General features: G+C 53.3%; 2 protein-coding genes across 6 annotated transcripts; one reads left to right on the top strand and one right to left on the bottom strand.

Annotated features, from left to right (window-relative positions):
• The first annotated feature begins 52 nt into the window (after positions 1-52).
• EGFL8 (EGF like domain multiple 8) lies at positions 53-3,809 on the top strand. 4 transcript variants are annotated; one of them, XM_047101337.1, is made up of 8 exons: positions 53-973; positions 1,467-1,593; positions 1,805-1,927; positions 2,030-2,139; positions 2,238-2,333; positions 2,441-2,611; positions 2,685-2,764; positions 2,847-3,809. In XM_047101337.1, the coding sequence occupies exons 2-8, from the start codon at positions 1,493-1,495 to the stop codon at positions 3,324-3,326; spliced, it is 1,161 nt and encodes a 386-aa protein (XP_046957293.1). In that variant the 5' UTR covers positions 53-973; positions 1,467-1,492; the 3' UTR covers positions 3,327-3,809. The 4 variants fall into 4 exon arrangements, with proteins under 4 accessions (XP_046957293.1, XP_046957294.1, XP_046957296.1 ...); XM_047101338.1 differs by having other exon boundaries at positions 53-1,015; XM_047101340.1 differs by lacking the exon at positions 53-973 and having other exon boundaries at positions 1,022-1,593; positions 2,847-3,000; positions 3,270-3,809.
• On the bottom strand, positions 3,582-10,912 carry AGPAT1 (1-acylglycerol-3-phosphate O-acyltransferase 1). 2 transcript variants are annotated; one of them, XM_047101335.1, is made up of 7 exons: positions 10,652-10,911; positions 6,606-6,814; positions 6,255-6,388; positions 5,786-5,961; positions 5,554-5,649; positions 5,356-5,428; positions 3,582-4,841 (listed from the first exon to the last, which is right to left on the bottom strand). In XM_047101335.1, exons 2-7 carry the CDS (start codon positions 6,803-6,805, stop codon positions 4,657-4,659), a joined length of 864 nt encoding a protein of 287 aa, XP_046957291.1. In that variant the 5' UTR covers positions 6,806-6,814; positions 10,652-10,911; the 3' UTR covers positions 3,582-4,656. The 2 variants fall into 2 exon arrangements, with proteins under 2 accessions (XP_046957291.1, XP_046957292.1); XM_047101336.1 differs by having other exon boundaries at positions 4,645-4,841; positions 5,356-5,409; positions 10,652-10,912.
• Between the last annotated feature and the right edge of the window lie 906 nt (positions 10,913-11,818).

Genomic DNA, 11,818 nt, shown 5'->3' with positions numbered 1-11,818 from the left:
CAAGGAGGGTGGGGATGGAGAGCCTGAGGTCTGGGTGCCCGGATGCCTGGTGTGGGGTGGGACCCCCTTGGTGTTTCCGCTCTCTAAATGCCCATTCTGTGTGGGTTCCTGATTCTCTGTGGGTTCTTTCCTGCAGAGGACAATTCTCTTCCTGTTCCAGCCTAAGCCTGGGGGGCTGAGCCCAGGGCTTCAGTGGTTTGTGCCCTAGCCTCATGGGTGGAATGCGTCTGCCACCCCCAGGCTAGACGAGGGGGCTAAGGGTCAGGGTGGGCATTTGTTGCACCCCTTTTCGACCTTTGTAGGCCTGAGTTGGGTGAGGGGCTGGACAATGAGCCTCCTCTTCCTTAAAAGAAGGAATTTTGGTGGAGACAATAGGGCCCTGTCTGCTCTGGTATGGGGGGTGGTGGCTGACTCAACTCTGCCCCCCACCCCCAGGCCCTAACAAATGTCATCATCAAATGGGGGCAATTTCCCCTTAGTGCCATGGGCTTCCCACCCACCCCCCTTGTCCCTTTGTGACGATTTGCCCTCCTTTCTTTCCTCATTGAATCTTGCCTCTTCTCCCATGACCTGACCCTGCTTTTCTCTGCCAGCTCTCTCTCCCTGTTCCTCAGTTCTCCCCGAGTCTGTGTTGGGTTGAGGGTTGTGTCAAGAGCCAGGGGTACTGGTGGGGTTACAGAGCTGGTAGCCTCTGCTGATCTGGGGAGTCCAGAAATAAGGGGGTTCGAAGAGTTTGGAATTTACTTCTAGGGGGCCCTTTGCTGGGGTGGTGGTGAAGGTAGTGGGACTTAGACCCCATGGAGCTGATCAAGCAGGAGCTGTGAAGGAGGCTTGTGGGAGGGGGCAGGGATGGGAGGATTCTGTCTGGCCCAGCCCCTCCTCTCCTTTCCAGCCTGCCCAACCCGCCCACCAGTCTGAGCTGCTGTTGCTGAGGCTGGTCTGCTGGAAGTCTCCGGGAGAGAGGGAAAGACAGGTGGGGAGACAGTGTCAACGGGGAATGAGCCTTAGCGTGAGTGTGAGTTGGGGAGTGTGGTAGGAGTGAGGGTGTGGGTATGTGGGGTAGTAGGAATGTGTTTAAGGTGCAGTTTCCAGGTGCATGGGTTTGTGTGCAGGGTGTGAGGGGGTGTAATGGTGAATATCTGAGACTTTGAAGGTAGAAAAATTAAGATAGAAGAGGGTTTGTTACAGATAGGAAGGTTATGGGCAGAGTGTGTGTGTAGAGAAGATGGAGGGAGTGTGTTGGGGTGTGCAATTGCATGATGTATGCTTGGACCATGCTGTGCTGGATGAAGGGGTCGTGTTAAATGTACATGCAGGTGTAGACAATCCTGGTGGCTAGTGCAAATGTGTACAAGTGAACGTACTAACTCCCTTAGAGGGCACTAGCACACTGCTTTTGGAGGGGCTGGAGCTGGAAAAGTTATGGGAGAGGGGAATGGCCTCCATTAACCTCTTCTTGCCTGCAGCCTGCAGTTTGGAGTCAAGGAGAATCATGGGGTCCAGGGATGAACCGTGCAGTCTCTTAGGCGGACTCTCATTCCTCCTGCTACTGATGTCAGTCCAGGGGGCCAAGGGTGGATCCCTCAAAGAGAGGTGATGACAGGGGGGCGGGTCCAGGGGTGAGGTCTTCAGAAAACTTGCTGGGGGTGGGGCGTCAACAGGTGACAAAACCATGAAGTTTAGAATGGGGGTGAGGTGGTCACCTCCAGGGAGGGCAGGCCCTCAGTGGAGACTTAAGGGAAATGGGACTCCTGACCGCTCCCAGGTCACTGAATGTGTCTTACCTTCTCTGGCATGGGTGCAGCCAGGGGGTCTGCTCCAGGCAGATGCTCGTGGTCCCCCTCCATTACAACGAGTCCTACAGCCAACCAGTGTATAAGCCCTACCTGACCGTGTGTGATGGAAGACGCATCTGCAGCACCTACAGGTGAGGGATAGGGAGGCTGGACTCTGGAGTCTTTCAAGAAGAAATTCAAGAACCCAGACCAAAACCCATAAAGCAATGTTCAGAGCCGGGTCTATGTTCCAGGACCACATACCGTGTGGCGTGGAGGGAGGTGAGGAGGGAGGTGCCGCAGACCCACGTTGTGTGCTGCCAGGGCTGGAAGAAGCGGCATCCAGGGGCCCTCACCTGTGATGGTGAGACTGGGTCTTCCCAGGCCTGGGGTCAGGGTGCCCCGCAGGGCTGGGGAGGCAGGCAGTGGGTCTGGTTTTGAACCACCCTTCTGTGCCCACAGCCATTTGTGCCAAGCCGTGTCAGAACCGAGGCGTCTGCGTTAGGCCAGAGCAGTGCGAGTGCGCCCCAGGCTGGGGTGGGAAGCACTGTCATGTGGGTGAGTCAGCTCACCCTGCACCCCCATACAGTGGCACCAGGACCTCATACCTTTGGGGTACCAGCTCGCCCCCACCCTTCAGCCCCCATCTTCTCTCCCATAACTAGACGTGGATGAATGTAGGACTGGTGTTGCCCTCTGCTCGCACCGTTGCCTCAATACCGCAGGCAGCTTCACTTGTGGCTGTCCTCAAGGCCTGGTGCTGGGTCTGGACAGGCGCACCTGCACAGAGGGTGCCCCGGAGCCCCCAACTGGTGCCAACATCCTCAGTGTGGCAGGTGAGTGGGAGCATGGGTGGCAATGAGGGCCTGCACTCAACTGGGCAGTGGGTCATGCCCTCTTTTGTCCCAGTTCGGGAAGCAGAACAAGAGGAGCATGCCCTGAGACAGGAGATTTGGGAGCTTCAAGGGCGCCTGGAGCGGCTGGAGCAGGTGAATGTTGGTGCCTGGGTCCAACCCCTCTTGGCAGGGTGTGCTCCACCCCCAACACTCTGAAGCGTCTCTTCCTTTGTAGTGGGCAGGTCAGGCCGGGGCCTGGGTCCGAGCCATGCTGCCCATGCCACCTGAAGAGCTACAGCCGGAACAGGTGGCAGAGCTATGGGGCCGTGGCGACAGGATCGAGTCTCTCAGCGACCAAGTGCTGCTGCTGGAGGAGAGGCTAGGTGCCTGTAAGTCCTCATGCCCTTCTCTGCTTGAATCCCCATCCCCATTAGCTGCCCCCAGCTCTCCCGGACACCCTTCCCTGGTTCACTTTTCTCTTTTCCCCAAACCCTTCCCCAACACTCAGTCTCCGCATACTGTCCTCAGATACCCATATTTCACCCCTTCTTCTGGTACCCTGTCCCCAGTCCACTTATTGCTGGGTGAGAGTGTCTCCAGTGCCCTGGCAGCCCCAGAAGTCCACAGCCAATGTGTCTGCCTCCTTGTCATTCACCAGGCTCCTGTGAGGACAACAGCCTGGGCCCAGGCCTCAATCTCAATCGGCGGCCAATAAGGAACCCCTCCAGAGCCCCTGCCCCCTAATTTATACAGAAACTGGCCCCACTAATCCTCTGGGATTGGCCAGCTGGGGAAGCGAAGATAAGGTTATCTGCCACTAAGGAGCAATGAGTGACGGAAACTTACGAGAGCTGAAGGAAGGGGGAAAGATGGGTGCCTTGGGCCCACCCCTGAGTCTTCTGGCTGGGGGAGGTGGCCTAGGCGAGAACCACTTCAATGCCTTAACAAATGCAGCCAGAAAGTGCCCAGATCTCTCTCTCTCTCTCTCAATCTTTATTCTCGGGTTTCTTGCTGTTATCCAGATAATTAATAAAAACCACACAAAACTGGGTCCCACCCTCTCTTTTTGCTCCCAGCCCACCTTCCCAGTTGTGGGCACAGGTCTGGGGTGGGAGGCAGGAGTGGCTAATGCCACAGGGAGGAAATGAAAACTGGCTCAGAGAGGGGAAGCCTCAAAAGAAAGAGAAATAAATTAAAAGCCCTCCCATCCCCTCCAGCCAGGGTTCAGTTCCTTTCCCCAACTTCCCAGGGAGCAGAAGTGAGTGCAGCACCTAATGTCTGCCTCTTCCCCTTGTGTCTGGTTAGAATGGTACAGCCGGGCTGCAGGGGACTGGGTTGGGGCCAGGACCACTGAAGAACTGTACCACAGGGATGGGGGGAAGCAGAAATGTGGAGACCAAACTGGCATCTAGGAGTATGCTCACCCCTGGGCACCTGGGTATGGGCAGGATGAAACCTCTGAGTGAGAAGAGTCCAGCCTCCACTGATAGGAGGCTCCATGGGAGGGAGGGTGAGGGTGCTGAGGAGTGTTCCCAGGATAAGCCAGGAATGTTCCAGGCATTGCTTCCAGCCACAGTGTGAGGAGTCCTCACAAACGGATAAGTCCACTGAATCCATGGACTTGTGGTAGGGTATTGTTCCATAGAATGGATGAGTCCACTGGCCAATGTGGGGTGGAGAGGGAGAGAAGATCACAAAAGAAGAGGGTCCCCTGGGGAAAGGATGGTGTGTTCCCACCCTTGTGTAGGTGAGCCACTGGAGATGAGGGGGAGGCAACCGTCCCAAAGACAAGATGGCACAGGAGGTGGGTGGGGGTCAGAGTGGAGACTGCACCGAGGCAAGAGAGTCCATGGGGGGAACTGGGAAGGGGCAAGGAGCGGTGCTATATCCACACTCACTTCAGAAATTGAAGATTCCAAAGAGGAGAACAGTGGGGAGAGGAGAACAGTGGGGAGAGGAGAAACAAGGAAGTGGGCTTGGCCCTGCTTCAGGGCCCACTGGGTTGGTAGGTGTGGGAGGAACATGGGGGTAGATGGGAAGGGAGCTCAGAGCCGGGCGTCGCCCACCCCTCCAGGCTTCTTCAGACAGTCACCACCGCCCCGGCCATCAGTGGAGATTTCCCGGAAAACGGTGAGCATGGAGTGCCGGACTCTGTCAGCCAGAGCTGGGACGTCATCTGGTGTCAGCCCTTCTGTGGGCACTGGGGGCAGCACCCGTACCTGACATCGCCCTGGGAGGGGGTGAGCACCATCATGGGCTGTCTACCTAGGCCTTTGCTCACAGGCAGGGCCCAGTTCCTGAGCTCTCCTGTTACTCCCTCCCCAACCTTTCAGTTCTCTTCCCCCTACCCTGGACAATTGCCCCTCTGCTTGCCAGCTGCTATCTGTTTTAAGGCCCTCTTGCACAAAGCCTTCCCAGTCCGGACACCTCCTTAGCACCCTTCCAGCCCCCATCATCTAGGATTAACTTTCACTGCCAAGTGTTATTACAGCTTTGCACACACAGGTCTTATCTTTCCCTCTGGGCAGTAATGGCCCCTGTTGGAGGGATCAAGTGTTACCCATGTAGCAGGGTATGGTGGGCGCTTAATAAATATTTATTAGTTGATGTGGGGTCAGTGGATGATCCTTTGGACATCTCAGTTCTGACACTGACCAATCCTCCTGTCTCATGGGGATGTCTACCCTCTCTCTCCCATGGCCTTTCTAGCCACCCCCAGCCCCAGATCTACTCAGAGCCCTCACCCGAAGTGAAGCGACGCTCCTTCTTGCAATAGAAGTCTTGATAGGAGGACATGACTATGGGGACAATGGGAACCTGGGGAAAGGGAAAAGCAAACAGCCCACAGTTCCCTTCCAAGGCCCCCATGACAAACCTCTGCCAAGAAAGAAAAGAATGGTGGAAGCTGGGGGCTCAGTAGCAGAGGGGGAAATAGTAATTACCTGGGCCTGTACTGCAAGGTGGAAGGCGCCACGTTTGAAGGGCAGCATGGAGCCATTGTGGTTTCTCGTGCCCTCTGGAAAAACCCAGACCCGCACCTGAGGAAGACAGAGGTCAAGAAGACATACACAGAGGGGTCCGAAAACGGTCATGAGGCTGTAATGGACCTTTGAGGGCTGCTGGCCCTGCTCTACTCCCCAGTGTTGCCACCCCCCTTTGCCACAGGGGACTCACGTCCTGGGTGAGCAGGGTCTGGGCAACTTCAGACATGACACTGATGGCATCCCCAGTGCGCTTCCGGTCGATGAAGATGACTCCTGCCAGCCAGCAGGCCAGTCCAGCAGAGCCAGCCCACAGCAGCTCACGCTTGGCAATGGGCACACAGCGGCCTGGCAGTACCTCCATCATCCCTAAGGCAAAGGTCGGGGGTGGGAGTGAAGATCAGGGTAGAGGTAAAGTGTCATGGGAAACAGGCCATCCCCCACATTCTTAAGGACGGAGATGGGGGAGAGGGGGCGGGAAGCCCTGAGGAGGATGGGGTGATTAAGTACATATTAGCCTACTTATGAGGGTAAGAAGGACTGGGGGAAAGGGAAAGGGAGCAATGTCCAGACGAAGGGGAGTTGCGGACCCCTAGCGGAAGAGATTCTGGGGAAAGGGGAAGGGCATAACTGGGGGAGGTATGCCCTACAAGGGGTCTCACCAAGCAGGTCGAGTGAGCTCTGGTGGTTGGAGACCACGACGTAGGGCTGTGAGGGAGGGAAGTGGTGGGCCCCACGCACCTCCACTCGGATCCCATACAGGTATTTGATGTGGAGCAGCATCAGACGCAAGATCCTGTGGGGTCACGGCAAGGGGTTCCAGCAGGACCCACTGATGTCCATCAGCACGCTTCACCCGCCTCCCGCCACTGCCTTTCTGGGCATCTGCAGTTCTCTCTCCTTCCTTGTCCCTGGGCCCTCTCCATCTTCCTTACACATCCCACAACCTCCCCGCCCACTGCTCACTTCGGACTCTTAGGTTCTCTCATCACCCAAAACCCCTTGGCCCTCACTTCATGTTCTCAACGTTGCGTCCTCGCACAGCACACACAGGGATGGCGAGCACCGCCAGGAAGAGGATCCAGCCATTGTAGAAGGCCATCTTGAAGAAGTATTTGGCACTGGGGCTGCAGAACCACAGGGTGGGCAGCAGGAAGAGCAGCAGCAGGAAGAGCAGCAGCAGCACAGGCCATATCCCCGGCCACAACTCCATTCTGGCCACCTGCAGGGGACAGGCAAGAGACAGTGGGCCTCGTTCCCGGAGGGGAATGGGACGGGCAAGGCACAGAAGGCACGGTTTGGGGAGCTAGGAGGACAAGGGCCAGAGACACAGGATGGGGTCAGGGCTCCCATCAAAACCTGCCCAGACAGCCTCTCTAGGATGGGGGCGGTGGGAACAGGAGCTCGGGACTGCTCACCCAGCCCTCTCTCAGAAGCCTCCAGAAATATTCACAAAGACAAGAGACATGACACATGAACACCCACAACTCACAGACATGTGATAATAGGACAACAATAACAAACACTTGTAGCTGGTAAGGGTCTTAGGATGGTCTATACCTGTCTAATACAGTAGCCACCAGCCACATATGGCTACCGAGCACTGGAAATGTGGCCTAGTTTGAACTGAATTGTGCTGGAAGTGTAAAATATGTATCAGATTTCAGACTTTGAATGAAAAACAGAATGCTAAATATCCCATTAATAATCTTTTGTATTGATTACATTTTGAAATCAACCTTTCTGGATACTGAATTCAATAGAATATATTATTAAAATTAATTCCACCTTGTTACTTTTTACGTTTTGATGTATCTTCCAGAAAATTAAAAATTACACCGTGGCTTTTATTATATATCTGTTGGATTAGGGTTGATCTATAGACTATGTTAACCTTAAATATGAACCACATAATTTACATTTTTCGGAGATAGGCCCAGAGATGTTAAAGAACTTACCTGTGGTGATATGGCTCCTAAGAGGCACTTCCTAGTTGAAACCTAAGTGGCTTGTGTTCCTAACCACAGTTATGCTGCGGCCAGTATGTATGCACACAGGTGGACACACAGCAGACAGCAAATACAGTGAAAGGCACAAAACACCCACAGACATTCTCAAGGGCAGACTGGCAAGAATAAAGGCTCTGTCACTAACAAAAATACAAACACACAGTCATACGAAGACTGACCCAGTGACACATACATGCAAACTTACAATCACACCCAGTAACAGATAAAGGAAAGTAAATGCATAACTAGAAAAATCCCTCTCCACCAAGGTGTCCAACCTCCCTCCCCTTCCTGTTTCCAGATAAACCCATGGACATACCAGGAGTTGCTGCCTCTATCAATCCTGCCTCCGCAGGCAGGCAAACAAACCCTTACTCCTCCTTCTTTCCCTTCCAGGGACACCGGAGGCGATCTGGTCAGGCAGGTATATAATATGTTAAGGCCTGACCAAATGAAAGAAAGAGGGGAGACAGTAAAAGCGACTCACACCATCTGCCCTGGGAGAGGAAAGAGTTGAGGAGGAAGAGGTGCAGGCACACAGAACCTGCCTTTTAGGTTCTTCCTCCTTCCTCCACTCTGTCCTACTGCTGGGGGCAGGGTCACAAGTCACAAAAAGGTGTTCAGGCAAATACCTGTCACTTTCAGCAAGGCTACAGTCACTGTCTTCTAATGACAGGAAGGACTGTGTTCAAAGGTAAAGGCCATTGCCAACCAGTGAAGGTTCAGAAGCAATAGAGGAAACAGGAGACTCTGCCAACTCTAAAGCTGTAGGCCTTGATTTGCTCTATCCCACTGCCCTTGTAAGTCTGGACCAGCATTTCTCTCCCCTGGACTATTTGCGACAGGTTCCTAACTCTGCTCCTCCAATTCATCATCCACATGGCAACCACAGAGATTTTTCTGTAACACAAATCTGAGCATTTCTCCATCTTCTAAAAGGCCCTTTCGACAAGTTGACTTCTGCTTACATCTTTGGCCACATGCCCACAAGAGTCCTTTTTGCTCCAAATTGATTTACTTCAGTTCTTCAGACACACCATGATCTTTCATGCTTCTGTGCTGTGAACAGGCTGGTCCCTTTGGCTGGAATGCCCTTCTGCCTTTCACTTGCCTGACCCAGCTCAGCGTCACACTTTGGAAGTCTTCTTGAACCCCTCCTGGCCTGAGTTTTCATTACACTTTTATCTTGATCATTGGTTCTCAAAGTGTAGAAATACATATTCTTGGACCTCACCCCAGATGTCCTGAATCAAATTCTGGGCCTTAGGCCCAAGAATAGGTATTTTAACTCCCCCAAGTGAGGGACAGCCCTCCAAGTGAGTCTGATGTGTACATCAGTTTGAGAACCACTGATCTTGACACCACAGTGTAAGTAACTGCTCATTTTTGTTTCCTTCCCCAGTCTGTAAGCAGCCTGAGGGCAGGAACTCTGTCATTTCCCCAATACCCAGGACAGAAGGAGGAGACAGTGCTCAATAAACATGCTGAACAGATTATAAGGCTGTATACACAGCCTGTCATAATTAATGACAGAGCCAATCATGAATCAGATAGCTACACTCTTGAGGACTATTAACTATGAAAAGAAAAGTCATCAATAAAGCAATGAACACAACAAAAAGCCTAACGGTAACCTACTGTGAATATACACATACACTATATGGTCACACTGAGGGAGGCAACAACAATCAAGATGGTACATCCCATCTCACACAAAAGAGAAACATACAGAATGGGGATTAACATGCCACCAGGGAAAGATGCTGCTGTCATCAAATACATGCCAACAGTGCAAAAAGAGTGAGGGACAGATAATGTGCACAGCAGGGTTGACCTGAGGCATGCATTGAGCTCCATGAACACAGACTGTACACAGCCACGAGAGAGATAATGTATGTGAAAAGACATAGACCAGGAAGGTCAGCAAGGTAAGGCATATGGGAATGGTTCTCTGGGGACATGGAGGCCCAGTTACCTTTCTCTCTAGTACGTGACATTAAGTGACCCTCTCCGGAGCAGAAATGTCAGAAGATTTATAAGCACTGTGAAGTGCCATATGGATTAATGGGCATATGACTCACAAAATATACTGTCAATAAAATTATTAAATAAATAGAATGTGTAACCAGAAGCACACATGCTGCGGTCATGTCACATCAGCGTATCATGCGAAGGAGCATGCGTATGTGCGGTGTAAACCGTGACTGGGAAAACATGCAGCAAACAGGCCAATCCGATCACATCATGAGTGTGCACTAGTGAACTAAACCACAGGATACCACACATGAAGACTTGCATACGACAGGATCATGGACATAACATACGAACCAAAACAAGGAAGGTATAACCTTTACACGCAAAAAGTAAACACGCAAAAGCATAAAATGTGCAAGAAACATGAAACCACATAATAGATGCAATATATAAAAACTCACACATTTGAACAATGTCAAGACTGGACATGAGATATGGACATAAGATATGAGAATGGGCAATTCTGATGGAAAATAACACATCATCTCTCCACAGTCCATGGATAGCATAGGGAGAAGCTAGCCGCACATAAGCCATTAAACATGTCAAAGGCACACAGATTCAGTGTAGAAAACATGGCCCCCCCACAAAGCATCTGTGTGTCAGTAAGGATCTAGCCCAGTGTGGATGGCCACTGAGAAAGGTCCTGTGCCTAGATGGAAACAGAGGTGTCTGAGGGCATTCCTAGGAAGCAAATTCTGCTGGGGGAAGGAGGGCAATAAACCGCCTTCTCCCGGCCACAACCCCCCAAGAGTCATGTGGGGCCAAAGGGCAGGAAAAGGAATTGGGGAAGGTGTCGGGAATTCCCTCTTCAGGGCCCTGTCCACACCCCCATCCCAAATTCGAGGGGTCTCCGCCGTGTCTCTTCCATCCTTCCTCCCTCTCAGGGCCCCTCTCCTTTCCCCAGCAACCCTCTCCCCAGTCCGCCTCCCAGACCCAATCTCTCCCCCATCCCCTCCTCCAAGTCCCTCTCGGCACCCTCCTCCCGCCTCCTCCCATCCCATTCCCGCCCCCACCTCAGTGGGGTGGGGGGCCCGGGGGGCTGGCCCCCTCCCCAGCCAGGCTGCGGCAGCGGTGGTGGCGGGTGGCTGTCTCTGCCTCGGTCGGGGTGTCGGTGCCAAGGGGGCGACAGGATTTGGGGGTGTCCTAGCCCCGGCCGATGGAGGGGAGGTGAGAGTGGGAGGCTGGGCCCATTGCGGTAGGAATGGTGGGGGGGGTTGTCCCCCCAGCTCCCTCCCTCCCTCCCTTCCTGCTGTCTCTCTGAGGGCTGGGGCTGCTGTTGCCGCTATCCCCCCACCCCTCCCCAACGCCTGCCGGTTTCCGGGGCTGGCCAGGAAGTAGAGGGTGGTGATGGGCGGCCTGTTTTGCCAATCGACTCCCAGGGACCCACGCATCTTTTCGCCGCATCCACCAGTGGGCTCTTGGTAGCTCCGCCCCGCGAGCGCTCCGCTGGGCTCTGCCTCCGCCTCTGGCCTTCTGTGGCTCCAGCTGCATCCTTTTTTTCCTCCAATTCCCTTTCAGCACACACGGCTTGTGTGTCCCTTGGTGCTGTATTGCTTCCTTTGCCCATTCCTTCTTCATCAGGTCTCCTCTTCCTGGAAATTTCACTGGGTTTCTTCCTTTCTCCTTAACTCCCTTATCCGCTGTTTATTCCCTCCAACTCTTCCCCAAAAACCTCTTTCCTGTCCCCCATTCATTTCCAGGTAGTTTCAAGCACCTACTAAATGCCAAGCACTGAGTTCTTCACCTGTCTTCTCTCAAGGGCCCCATCTCACCTCACCTGGCCCTCCAGCTCTCTACCGGTTCTCTTTGACCTTTGCTCTCCCCACCCCTTCCCGCATTAGCTCCCAGCATCCCGGCTCCCTCTTCCAGACGCCTCTCTGGTCTTTAAAGAGAAGGGATACTTACTTTCAGGCCCTCTCCCTGCCCCTGTCCTCCCATGCTCTTTATTTAACCTCAGTACTTTTTCTTTTCTAGTTCCTTCCTATCCGTCTCCCTAGTCACTGAGGCGGTGTGAGACAGCCTCCCTCCCCAATACAGAGTCTGGGTGCATCTTTTCTTCCAATGAAAACTGGGTATCAGGGTTGCTTTAAAAAAAAAAATGAGAAAGAATGCTAGATTACTCTGGGATGAGCATGCCTCCTTAATTTTGTAGCCATGTATCTGTTCCCTCTCCAGTCCTC

The sequence above is a fragment of the Lynx rufus genome, unplaced genomic scaffold, assembly GCF_022079265.1.
Source record: "Lynx rufus isolate CCGP_SWC_20201006 ecotype Redwood Valley unplaced genomic scaffold, mLynRuf1.p SCAF_6, whole genome shotgun sequence".
Taxonomy (NCBI): domain Eukaryota; kingdom Metazoa; phylum Chordata; class Mammalia; order Carnivora; family Felidae; genus Lynx; species Lynx rufus.
The sequence above is the reverse complement of the archived record's forward strand: the minus strand, read 5'-3'. Positions and strand labels throughout refer to the sequence as shown.

Bases quoted from the DNA above. Each gene is read 5' to 3' on its own strand.
- EGFL8 (XM_047101337.1), top strand. From the start codon at position 1,493: ATGGGGTCCAGGGATGAACCGTGCAGTCTCTTAGGCGGACTCTCATTC. The intron at 1,928-2,029 runs GTGAGGGATAGG...TCTATGTTCCAG, and splicing joins CGCATCTGCAGCACCTACAG to GACCACATACCGTGTGGCGT. The intron at 2,612-2,684 runs GTGAGTGGGAGC...CTTTTGTCCCAG, and splicing joins CAACATCCTCAGTGTGGCAG to TTCGGGAAGCAGAACAAGAG.
- AGPAT1 (XM_047101335.1), bottom strand. From the start codon at position 6,805: ATGGAGTTGTGGCCGGGGATATGGCCTGTGCTGCTGCTGCTCTTCCTG. The intron at 5,962-6,254 runs GTGAGACCCCTT...CCTTTGCCTTAG, and splicing joins GAGCTCACTCGACCTGCTTG to GGATGATGGAGGTACTGCCA. The intron at 5,650-5,785 runs GTGAGTCCCCTG...TGTCTTCCTCAG, and splicing joins AGACCCTGCTCACCCAGGAC to GTGCGGGTCTGGGTTTTTCC.